We start from the raw sequence: 13,396 nt of genomic DNA, 5'->3' as shown, positions 1-13,396 counted from the left end.
TGCCATACACAAAAAATTACAATATAAACTTTTTTGAAATTCAACCTTTTTTAATGCCTATAAAAGATCACATTTAGGGCTGGAGAAATGGCTCACAAGGTAAAAGACCTAGTATGAGGACCCAGGTTTGAATCCCCAGAACTCACAGAAAAGCTGGACTCAGTGCAGATGCTGAAATTCCAGTGCTCCTACAAGGAGATGGAAGGAGGGTCAGGAGAATCCCCAGAAGCTCAAAGGCCAGCTAGCCTGGACACTCAGCAGAAAAGGGACGAAGGGGCTCTGTCTCAAAAAAGGTAGAAGGCAAGGACTGACACCAGAGGCTGGCCTCTGACCTCCACACACAAACCATGACACAAATATGCCCACACTCACACACACAAATGCTTCATTACTGCTTTTCTGAAATATTGTTTAGTTTTATGATACCTTATATTACTTTTCAAATCAAGTTATTACACTAAAAAAAGGAATTATGTGCCACATATGTGAGAGTCTTGTAAATATGCTGACAGAAAGAGGCCAGGCACATTACATGATTCCGCTTTGATAAAATGTCCACAGTATGTAAAGCCCATCTCTCCATGGTTGCTGAGGGACGGCTGAGTTTGGTAAGGGGACAGATGTAGCTACAGGATCTTTCCGAAGTGATGGAAATGTTCTCAGACAGTAGGTAATAATGAGGGCACAAAAACCATTGAACTGCAGGCTTCAAAATGGCAGGCTCTTCATGAAAAAAAATTTAAGAATAAGATCAAACAATCGGGCGATTTAAATTTGGAGAAACATTAAGGCAACCAATGGTCATGTATTATAATTTGGTATTTAACAGGTATCAGAACATCTCCAGCAGCCTGTCTTTCCCAACTGTGGGAGCTTAATAATTTACGTCTCTCATAATGCTGGTGGAGGCTTAAAGATTTGGAGGGCCCTGAGAGCAGCATGAGAAACATCAGGGTCACTGTAAGTGTCAGACACTTGTTTGTCAGCATCTGTGCTGGAAAAGGAATGGAAAAATGTGCGCTCCAGCCAATTATGAGAACATACCAGCAAAACACTCATAACCATATATATTACAATTTTGTTTTTAACCTTTTACCCAATAATTCCATTTGTAGGAAATTATGATGGAAATACAAAATACATAAAAATATATGAGAAAGACTGTCCATATCGTTTTCTGGTTTTTGTTTTAACACAGGGTCTGGTTATGTCACCAGGGTTGTCCTGGAACTCTGGTGCTCAAGTGGCCCTCCAGCACCAGCCTTTCAAGTAGCGGTGACTTTAGCACATCAAAATAGGATCATCTCTTTACAACGCCAAAAGAAAAACCAACCTAAGCGTCCATCTGTTGGGAGTTACTTAAATAAAGTACTCATATAATATTACACAGATTTGGGGCTGGAGAGATGGCTCAGCAGTTAAGAGCACTGGTTGCTCTTGCAGGACCTGGGTTTGAGTCCCAGCACCCACATGGCTGCTAACAACCATCTGTAACTCCAGTCCCAGAGAATCCCACACCCCCTTCAGACTTCTGAGGGCACTGCACAACACAGGTGTACACACATGCAGACAAAATGCTCATACACATAAAATTTTAAAATTAATAAAAATATTGCACAGATTAAAGTATGTGGAAGAAACATATGTATTGATAAAGAAGATCAAGACTCATCTGAAGGAAAACAAAGAAAAGCAGGTTATAAAACTATATGCAGCTATGCCATTTGTACTTTACAGCATACATTGTTGACATATATTTTAGGATTTTGAAAGAACACACTTCCTCCACTAAAAATTTTTCAAAAGAGAACAAATCCGAACACAAGAATCATGACTTCTGATTCCATTTCCAACCATTATTCCTTAGTGTTTCAACACTATGTAGAACAGGTGGACAGAGCCCAAGGACTCCATCCACAAAGACAAAAATTTATTTAAAAAATAATAATAATAAATAAAAAGCAAAACAGCTCACGGACTGGCACTAGAGAACTTGGAATTGACTATTTTAAAGAAGAAAAATTTAAAGCCAAATTCTGGTGCATTAGAAAAAGTCCCACACTTGACATTCCACTTATTTAAGTAACTCTACAAATTTGGCCAAACCAAAGCTTCAAAGCTAAGAAACCCTACTTCTGTGGAGTGAAAAATGGGAACAATAATCCCTTGTGGAATTGTGAGGATTAAATGAGATCCTTCCATAAGAACACTGGGAACTGTCAAAGATGGTTCTCCTTTCTGTCTGAAACAACCAAAATCAGCCTTTGAAAGATACAACCACCAACTGAAACCCCAGAAAACTGTAAAACAGTAAGCAGCAAGAACGGGGAAGGGAGGGAAGGGCAGAAGGAGGTGGGGGAGGGGAGGGTGGGAGATAAAAGAAGCCAGTTTAATTAAACAGTAATCCAGGAAGCACTTATTCTACAAATTTAGAATGGCTCACAAGCACCTATAAACAGGGAGCCAATACCCTCTTCTGGCCTCAGTGGGTACCCACACACATGTGGCATACATTCAAGCAGATACACACACATATACACATAAATAATAAAAATAAAATTTGAAAATACAAAAGAAGTCTGCCAAGTTCACAAACTCCTCATCTCTCTGCAAGAAAAGTTAATAACAGAATTAACAGTAATATGAAAACAGCTCTGTGGCATGTTTTAACTATATTTTAACTGTATATATTTTAAATATTTTAGTTATTTTTATTTTATGTGTATGACTGCTTTGCCTGCATGTATATAAGTGCACCATGTGCATGCAATGCCCACAGAAGCCAGAAGGTGTCCTAATCCCCTGGAACTGGAGTTATGGATGATTGTTAGCCACCATGTGGGTGCTGGGAATCAAACCCAGGTCCTCTGGAAGAACAGCAAGTGTTCTTAACCACTGAGCCATTAACTGCAGCCCTTAACTGCATACTTTTTAAATAGGCCTAAATGGGTTGGAAACCTCCCCACCAAACTTTAAAAGAAATTGAAATTTCTTCTTTTTTCTATTTTATGTGTATAAGTATTTTGCCTGCCTGTAAGTGCATCATGTGCATGCAGTACTCTGGGAGACAAGAAGACGGTATCAAATCCCCTGGAACTGGAGTTTTAGGTGAGGCAGAGATGGGTGAATCCCTGGAGCTCGCTGGCCCGTCAGCATGTCTAGCCTAATCAGTGAGCTCCAGGGTCAGTGAGGAACCCTGTCTCAAAAGGAAAGTGGAAAGTGACTGAAAAAGACTCTCAAAATTGATCTCTGGCAGAGAGAGAGAAAGAGAGAGGGAGAGGGAGAGGGAGAGGGAAAGGGAGGGAGGGAGGGAGAGAGAGAGAGAGAGAGAGAGAGAGAGAGAGAGAGAGAGAGAGAGATTGATAGAGTCATACCACACAGAGCGCGCACACACACACACACACACACACACACACACACACGCACGCACGCACACACGCACGCGCACACACACACACACGCACACACACACACACACAGTCAAATGTACAGAACTGATACAAAGAACAAATTAGGGGCCTCAGAGGTGAAGAGTGCTTGCTGCTCTTCCAGAGTACCAGAGTTTGGTTCCCAGGACCCGCATCAGGTGGCTCACAACCATCTGTAATTCCAGCTCCAGGGAATCTGATGCTTTCTTCTGATGAAAATATATGTTCAATCCCAGCATTCAGGAGGCAGAGGCAAGCGGATCTCTATGAGACTGAGGCCAGCCTGGTCTGCATAGCAAGCTCCAGGCTAGCTGAGGCTACTGGAAGACCTTATCTCAAAAAAAAAAAAAAAAAAAATCGTTAGAAAGGCTGGAGAGATGGCTCAGCAGTTAAAGAGAAGACCCAGATTAGGTTCCCAGCACCCACATCAGGTGGCTCACAATTGCCTGTAATTCCAGTTCCAGGGGATCCAACGCCCTCTTCTGGCCTCCACGGGTATTCTGTGCACATGGTACACTCACATTCACGCAGGCAGAACACTCATACACATGAAATAAAATTGTTTTTAAAAACATCACTTAAGAGTTTTAAGGAAACAGTATCTCCAGGAAGAGGTGAAGTCAAGGAAAGAATTAAAAATCAAAAGAAGTAAAAATACTCCTGAGCAAAGTGCTGTTTTCCTGGAAAAACTGCCATTTGACACTGATGCTCAATCTCTTCATTTGGGAGACTAAGGGGGCCAGGATGCTAAGCTGGAGGAGAGCACACAGAAGGGCAAGCACCATGGGGAGGAGGGGGTACAGGTAGGAGGGCTGGGCACTTGGGAAACAGATCTGCATCCAGCTTGGTGACTGTAAAGAGGAGGGTAAGCCAAACTCACTCTCCAAACATCCCAATTCACTAACCTCTAAAGCAAGCGATCCAGAGGCCAAGGCAGAAGGCAGAGGAGGCGACCGGCAGCTGGAAGACCAGCAGGGTGGAGAGCCCACGCCTTACTCAGCAGCACTGGCTCATTCTGGCTGTGTGGAAACGGCCCATAGCTGTCAGTACCTCCAAGTCTAGAGGAGGCCAAAATCCAGATTTTAAAGTGAAGCCTCAATTCAATGGCTAGCAAGTGCTGTGCAGGCCGAACGAACATCTCAATCCCCATCTCCACTGCGCCATTCACCAAACTGCCAGTCTCCCCTCTCTACTCTTGGTCACTTCTAGACTTTGCTTTCTAAAACTACACTGTCGCTTGAGTTTTTTAAAGAGACTCCCTCTGTCTTCAAAGCAAATGACAATCTTTCAGATTAGCCTTGAAGGTCGTGCAACTGATACAACTTGATGGCAACTTGTACCCCATCTCCTGCCCCCCCCCACATACACACACAACCTAGGGCAGAATTCTTGCCTCATTGCAATAAAATACAGAAGAAACTAAAAGAAGGAAGGACTGGGGCTGAAAAGATGGCTCAGCTGTTAAGAACACTGGCTGAAGACCTGGGTTCAAATCCTAGCACCCACATGGCAGCTAACAACTGTCCGTAACTCCAGTTCCAGGGGATCCGACAGCCTCTTCTGTCCTCTGCAGGCATTGCACAACATGGGTGCACTTACCTACATGGAGGCAATACATGCATACACATAAAATAAAAACAATAGAATAAAATATTAAAATATATATATTTTTAAAAAAAGGAAGGACTTTACTTGGGTCAGCAGTTCAAGGGTACAGTCCATCATAGCAAAAAGTCCAGGCAGCAAGAGCTTGAGGCAGCTGTTCACACTGTATCCACAGTCAGGAAACAGAGAGTGATGCCTGCCAGACTCAGCTCCCTTCCTTCTTTTGGTGCAGTCCAGGACCCAAGTCTAGGGAGTGATGCCTCCCTCCTTCAGGGTGGGTCTTCCCAAGTCAGTTAACCTAATCCAAGATAACCCCTCACAGGCATGTCGAGAGGAAAACCTAATCTAGGTGATCCTCATAAGCGTGCCTAAAGGCTTGTCTCCTAAACTGGCAATCAGTGTTGATCGTGCCAGGGAGTGTTCCAGAAATCTGGCCTTCCCTTTCCCACCTCTGTGCCTTTTCTAATGATGGTGTGTTAGGTCATGAATCCATCCCACAAAAAAAACCAATTCTCCTCAGATGCTGTGTTCATTCAGTCATGAATCCATCCCATAAATAAATATGTAATGAACAACTAACTGTGCCAAACACCATTCTAGACACTGTGTGATCTGAGTGAGCAAAACAGGCAAAAAATGCCTTCCATCATGGAATTTATGAAGAAGAACAAAGCTTGGTCAAAGATCAGGGTGGTAAAAGGGAGAGACTAGAGAAGGTGATGAAGGCCAAGGTACTGAGGCAACTTTTGGAAGGGGAAGTTACTGTAAATACCTGAAGGTGTTGAGGGGCTATGTAAGGGACCAGAAGGTTCCAGGCAGAAGGAAGAACAAAGGCCAAGAGCAAAGGCACACCGAGATTTTCAAGCTGCTCTTCTACTGCTCAGGGCCTGGCTAGATCATTCCTTTACCTCAGGAAACTGATTCCCACAAATCAGAATTATTCGTCCCTCAACTCTGTATCTGCATCTTCCTCCAGGCACCCTCTTTCTGAATGTACCTGAGTGACTGCGGAACAGTTCACCCAAAATGTCAGCAAAATCATTTACAAGTGATACAGATGTGTTAACCATTTTAACCTAAGTATGTGAATGTATGTTCCCTCCGCAATGTAGCACCCAGACCTTTTCTTTGTATGAGTCTGCGTAAAGCAGTTCCCCGTTTTCTTAAATAAACCACACTAATGATCAGCTGTCTCTAATGTCCACGTTCCCCTGCTTTTCAGTAAAACAGGGTCTGCAAAATAATTGTTTTCTGGGAAATCCAAAATTGTCAGTGTTCTCCCACTCCGTTTTGGTTATCTTCATCACAAATCTAATTCAAAGGCAATTCTTTCAGTCTCTCTCCTTTATCAAGTCTTTCCTAAGCATTTCATGAAATTACTTTTTATGTCTGTATTTCTGAATCTAAGTAACACTTATTAAATTACACTCACAAGCACCATTGTTAAAAATAAATTTGAGAATAACCAGAACTGATTCTTGGTATGCAGAGAAAGTAAAGAGAACACAGGCACACTTTAGTTAACCAACCAGCCTGACCATCTGAATACGGGTGCCTTCTCTAGTGTGGTTTATTAAGAGACTTATTAACACAGTATGTCAAAATCAAGGTCAGGAGAAGATTTAAATAGATAGCTCCATTTCACCAAGATTTACAATGACCAATAAATAACATGAAAGATGTTTAATATCATTAATCATTGGAAAAAGGCAAATCAAAACCACACTGATACACAATTTCACCCCCACTACAATGGCTGTAATTGGAAAGACAAGACACAGCAAATGCTGGAGACCATGTGGAGAAATTGGAGCCCTCATACTACTGGTGAGAATGTAAAAGGTTACAGAAAGTTTGGAAAATAATTTGGTTAGTTCCGCAAAATGTTAAAGATAGGAGTTATGATGTGACCCTAAGTGCACACCCAAGAGAAATGAAAACACATATCCACACACAAAACAACAGGAATCGATACGTGAAGAAATGGTATATCCATACAACAAAATATTATTCAGCCCTAAAAAGGAATGAAGTTTTAACACATGCTATGCATGATATGGATGAACTCTGAAAACACCATGTTAAGTAAAACAAGTCAGATATGGCCAACCATGGTGGCATATTTCAAAAGTAATAGTTTAAGCCAGGCATGGTAGCACATGTCTTTAATCGTAGCACTCAGAAGGCAGAGGCAGGTGGATTGCCGTCTGAGTCCAGACTGGTCTACATAGCGAGTTCCAGGCCAGCCAAGGCTACACAATGAGATCCTGTCTCAAAAGAAAAGAGAGGGGTGGCTAGAGGTGACTCAGCAGTTAAGAGAACTGGCTGCACTTGCAGAGGACCCAGGTTTGGTTCCCGGCACCCACATGACAACTAACAGTCTAACTCCAGTTCCAGGTGATCCAATGCCCTCTTCTGGTCTCTGCAGGCATTGCACACATATGATGCAGACACACATACAGGCAAAAGACTCATACCCATAAAATATTTTTTTTAAAGTTAGACACATAAGACCTCATAAGGTAGGATTTCACTCCTTTCTATGTCCAGAATAAGCAATTCCATGGTGACAAAATGGAGATTAGTAACAGCCAGTGGCTCAGGAGACAGGGGTGATTGTTAATAGGTAGACAGTTTCCTTTTAGGGTGAAGAAAATGCTCTAGAATAAGTGATGATGCTCAATTCTGTGGATATAGTAAAAATCACTTCACTATACTGTTTTTTTTTTTTAAGTTCCAATTAGTGTTACTGTTCAATAAATGCTTATTGATGGGGGAAGGGTGCAGATCCAGATGAGCTAACACATTTCCACTGTGCTTGTTTGTGAAAGGATAATGGTCCCTGCTAGGACTATAAGGCCCCTGAGGGCAGGGATGGCCTCTCCATAAATTTCCCTTAACATCTGGCGTATTTGACTACACTAAGGGGTCGGTCAGTCAATCAAGGTTCACTAGGTACATTAATATATATATCCTCACTTTATACATCAGAGACCTAAAGGCATCCTGACCACAACTGCACACTAAGAAAAACTTGCTGTTTATTCCCCAGGATTCTGAATTGCCACTAACAAAGCCCTTCTGTGAATCTGACATTTATACTATCTATTTATAACATCTTACCACCACACAGCAATCTAGAGAACCCACTTCTAACTTCTGTGACATTTTAAAACGCAGTTCAAATTCTCCCCTTATGTCTATCACAGAGGGCTACTTACTGGTCTCTCCATGCTTTTCCCTAAGACAGAAATGCCTCGTATATTTAGCCTGGTTTTTTCTCAAATACTCCAAAGCCAAAAAGGACCATTCATTCATATCACAAGTGGAAAAATGTCTTGTCTAAGGTTCTCTAGTTTCCTGAGCTCAAAGTTCATCTTTCCTCACAAATATCATATATTGCCATACTTTTCCCCTCTTTAGATAGAGAGAAAACTTTCTCATAAATAAGATTTTTAAAGAGCAAATTTAAATAACGCAAAAACCAAAAGCCCAAAATCTAGAAGGAGTACTATGGGAAAAGACCAACAAAAAGAGCTTGTTTAGAAGAGAGAAATAAAGGGCCCACTGCTTAGGGGAGATGCTGTAACATCCAGAGATGAAGGGACATCGCAGGCCCACTCAAGGGACATAACCTTCAAACTGAGGTTAAAACTCTGACAACAGGCAGTGAACACCTAACATAAGCTGCACAGATACAGGACAGCTGCAGAATACAGAGCTAAGCTCGAAAATAGTTTTCTAACCAAACTAATTTCCCTCCATGATACTGAGGAAACTTTCGGGTCTGATTTAAAAACTACTGTTAAAGCTGGGTGTGGTGGTGCACGCCTTTGATCCCAGCACTTGGGAAGCAGAGGCAGGTAGGTCTCTGTGAATTCAAGGCCAGCTTGGTCTACATAGTAAATTCCAGGCCAGCTGGGACTACAAGGAGACCCTGTCTCAAGAAAGACCAAAAAAAAAAACATAAAAATAAAAAATTAAAACTACTGTTAAATAGTTTCACAACCTTGACATAGAGCTAGAAGATCAGAAATTATAGAATACACCCTCAATTTTCAAAAGCAGGGACATGTACCCCTCCCCTGAGCTGAAGCGGTGTCCCCTCACTTGAGCCTGAAGCTTTGGTCCCCAGCTGTGAGCTGCAGTTCCACGTTCCTCGCTGGTGGTGGGCTGATGGTGGAGCAGACTGAAGGATGGAGGACTTTATGATGTTGGACAGCTGGGTGCTGGACTCCTCACAGCCTCCTCCTCCCCAAGGTCCCAGGCTTTGCCTCTGCGTTGGATTTATGCTGGGAACAGAAGAGGTCTCTGTCCTTTGCAGACTCTTGTCTTGGAAGGACTGATTCTCTAGAATGAACCTCTCAACTCCCTTGATGCCCAGCTATGGTTGTGACCTAGGCACCCAGGTCTTGACTTTGGACATTTCCCAATCTCAGGCACCAAGAGGCTTTGCATCATTTTTCTATTGCTCTTCTATATCCCAAGTGTGTCTTCACCTGTTCCCTAAAGAAAATGTAAATCACATGGCTGGAGAGACGACTCAGTGGTTAAGAGCACTGGCTGCTCTTGCAGAGGACCTAGCTTCAAATCCCAGCACCTACATGGTGGCTAACAACCATCAGTAACTCCATTTCCAGGGGATCTGAAGCCCTCTCCTGACCTCCATGGGCACTGCAGGGAACAGGTGCACTCACATACATGAAGGTAATACATTCATACGTAAAATAAAAATAATAAAATCTTTTTTTGGAAAAGAAAATAAAAATCACCTAATTGAATTTCTAGAGATAAAAATCACAGTCTTGGAAATTAAAAGTAAAAAATTTTAACTTAAAAGGGGGACATGCAGATCCAGAAAAGCAACTATGGATAAACTTGGCACCTATCTGCTGAAAAATTCTAGAGTGGGTAAATAAGTATTTTTACAAACACAAGAGAGTGAGAGAGGCTGAGACCATAGGCTCCTCATGGTGGTCTGCTCCCTACAACATTCCTTTGTCCATGAAGATGGAAAAGGGGGACCTGACACAGATATTTACATAACTGGTTCAGACCAAATCTTTTAAAGATAGTCTGGCAAACAAATTGGAAAATGCTGAACAGCAAAAGCTTGAAAATCTATTAAACTCAACTAAGAGGATGCAGAGCTTGAACATCTGGTTGACTAATGAATCAAGGAACTGAGTTTCCAGTAAACACCCAGGATTCCCTCCTTTCCCACTATCTAGATAACCTCTATAGATAAGAGCCATAGGCCATATGCACAAGTACCACAAAGCTCTCTCTGAGTGACACACACAGACTCCAGAAAGGTCAGAGAAGGCTGATGATCTGAACCCCAAAATGACAGCAGGGCATCCAGGTCAGTATTTAGATATTAAAGTTCAAATACATCCTTAAGTAACTTCAGTTTACATGGGAAATATATGGACAAGAAAAGTTACTAAACTGGGTGTGGTGGCACATGCCTTTAATCTTAGGACTCAGGAGGTAGAGACAGGTGGATCTCTGTGAGTTCCAGGCCAGCCTGTTCCACATAGTGAATTCTAGGTCTGCCAGGACTACATAGTGGGACCCTGTCTCAAAATCAAAAACAAAACAAACAAAAATAGCTACTAAAAGACCTAACGTAATTTCAAGCTGCATTAATAAATGCATATCGTATGCCCACACTGGATTACTATAGTTCTCAAATTCATTGATATAAATTTGCATTTTTATTAAGAATATTTTCATTGTTCTAGAAAGTTGGAACAAGAATCTGCAAATATGGACTGGAGAGATGGCTCTGAGGTTAGGAGCACTTGCAGGTCTTGTAGAGAACCTGGATTTATTTCCCAGTACCCACATGTAGACTCACAACTATCCGTCCTCCAGGTTCAATGATTCTGGCACCCTCTTCTGGCCTCAGCAGGCACTGCATGCACCTGGTGCACATACATACATTCAGGCAAGACACACACATAAAATTTCTAATTTTTTTAAAAAGAATTTGCAATTAACATTTAGTTAAAACTCTAGCTTTAGCTGGCATGGTAGTATACACCTCTAATCTCTGCACCAGGGAGGCAAGGGCAGGCAGATCTCTGTTAATCTGAGGCAGCCTGGTCCACGTAGAGTTCCAGACCAAGCCAGAGTTACATGGTGAGAACCTGTCTAAAGTCAAAACCCTCTAGTTTTAGACCTAGAGTTATTTAAGTATACCTTCTCCCTTGAAAACATCTTTAAACAGCCTAGTTTATTTGCATGTATCAGTAAGAAATATTCCTAAAGGAAAGTTCAGATATTAAATCCAAGTCGGTTTTAATAGAACAAACAGAAAAATCAAGTGACCTGCCCCAAGTTACACACAGCAGTGGTCATAGCTTCTAATGGGCCCCCTAATTTCCACGCCACTTGGGTCTCCAGTCTCTTTGTCCCTTCTCAAAACCTGTCCTATGCACTGAGAAATTAGAACTAGTATACAAAAGCATCCAACCACAAACACTGTGTTTTGCTAACAATAAATGAACTTAGCAAAAAACAACCAAAATACATCAGCTGGTAAAATATTTTGACAAGGTCACTTACAGGTTTGATAATCAATATTTGTTACCCAAAAAAAGGCACTTCAATATACAACCAGCTTGTATTTCTAATAAAGTGTGATTACTTATTAAAGCATTATCTCATAGTCCAGTTACTATTAGAAAAACAAGTGATTTCCTGGGTAGAAATGCTTTTAATGGACATGCCATTGTTACCTGTTCTCAAATGCCTTCTCCCTTCATAAAACATACTATATGAAAATTATTTAAAAGGTGGAGTTTTTTCCCAGACCAAACAGCAAGTCAAAAGCTTTTCACAGATGGCAGTATAAGCTCTGTGCTAAACCCTCTAGCTGCCCATCACTCTCCCAGAAACAATGCCCCCTTGGAGAGCCCAAAGGTACAAAGGTGGTCTGGCAGGCAGTCTAGCAGACTCCCGGTGGCTCTCGGGTCCATCCTTCCTCCCCCTTCAACTCTAGTTAAAAGGACAAGTGGGGGACTGAGACATGATAAAAGGACCAGTGAGCAAGGACTGGCTTATGACCACTAGCATCTGCTAGGCCAGATACAGGAGGACTGACCCAGCCCCAAATGAGACCTGGATGCCTTTCCTTGCCCCAGGGCTCCTCTGGGACCCCTTTAGAAAGGACTAGGAACTTTACAGCCCAGTCCCCTCCTCCCCAGTGTCATCCATTAAAGCCTCAGCAAGCTCTTTGTTTCCAACAGCTGTGGGAGGGCAGGCGGCCTTGGAGCAAGGCGAGAGGTCACTCACTCCCTGGCTTCCCTGGCTGCCAATCTCCAGGCCCTACTGGAAAACACACACGGACTCATTCCCTCTGTTTGCACACCACCTTAATTAACCTGGGGTTACACCAGCTACATAGGGGCACTCTCTGAAACCTAATTACCTTTCTATACCCAAATCCTACACGAGATGACTCCCTAGCTCCCTCCTTCTGTCAAACTGGGTTCTCAGATGGACTCTCATTTCTTCCCGCTCCAAGCATGCTCCAGGGTGGCTACCTGAGTCCTGGGCTTTGTTCATATACATATAAAAGCACAGGGTTACTTCCTGGGTCCTGGGTCTCTCCACTGGCCAGAGTCAAAGACCGGTGACGCTCCAAGGCCCCATTGCACCCCTGAACAAACACTGGAACATGCTAAATAGCCACCCGTTCCTTTTACCCACATGACCCCTCTGAGACCCTGTTGCCCTAAGGATTTTCTCTCTCTCTCTCTCTCTCTCTCTCTCTCTCTGCCTGGCCGGCCTCTCCTCCCCGGATCCTTCACAACACTAGCACGCGCTCTCCAGCACATCCACGATCACGCGGGGCAGTTCGCGGGTGTCAGCCTCATCTGCCCCCCACGCCGCGGGGCCGCCCTCGCCTGGTCACTGGACACCCGCGGACGCACGCACGGCCACTCCCCATCCCAACGCGGGTCCCCAAGCCCGCACCGCTCGCTCGCGTCCCGCCCTGCGCCCGGCTCCCGGGACCCTCGCCCCCCCCCCACCAGCCCAAGGCTGGGGACCACCGTGGGGATCCTCCCGGGCCCAGCTGCGGGGAACCGGGGCGCAGGCAGGGCGGCGGAAGGGAGGAACCCCGGGACGGGAGCCCGCTGCTCCTACCTGAGCAGTTGATGCTCCTGCCTCTGCCTCCGGGACAGTCCCCGCCGCCGCCCGGGGGCTGGTTGGACGCGCGGCTGCCGGGCAGGGAGAAGGCGAAGAGCAGAAGCACCGACGTGTAGCAGCAGACGCCGAGCGGGGGCGCGGCCGGCAGCCCGAGCGGCGCCTCGGAGCCCATGGCTGGCGCGCCCGGACGGCGGGAAGCGCGC

General features: G+C 44.0%; 1 protein-coding gene across 1 annotated transcript in view; it reads right to left on the bottom strand.

Annotated features, from left to right (window-relative positions):
• The window catches only part of Tmeff1 (transmembrane protein with EGF like and two follistatin like domains 1), an 81,976-nt gene extending 68,586 nt beyond the window's left edge, over positions 1–13,390 (bottom strand). Inside the window, exon 1 of the mRNA XM_008851904.2 lies at positions 13,191–13,390. Coding sequence (XP_008850126.1) covers positions 13,191–13,365 — 175 coding nt within the window. The 5' untranslated portion in view covers positions 13,366–13,390. The remainder of the gene's footprint in view (positions 1–13,190) is intronic.
• Between the last annotated feature and the right edge of the window lie 6 nt (positions 13,391–13,396).

This window comes from Nannospalax galili, unplaced genomic scaffold, assembly GCF_000622305.1.
Source record: "Nannospalax galili isolate Female #2095 unplaced genomic scaffold, S.galili_v1.0 scaffold125, whole genome shotgun sequence".
In the NCBI taxonomy this organism is placed as follows: domain Eukaryota; kingdom Metazoa; phylum Chordata; class Mammalia; order Rodentia; family Spalacidae; genus Nannospalax; species Nannospalax galili.
Note: the sequence above shows the minus strand (reverse complement) of the source record. Positions and strands in the feature narration are given on the sequence as shown.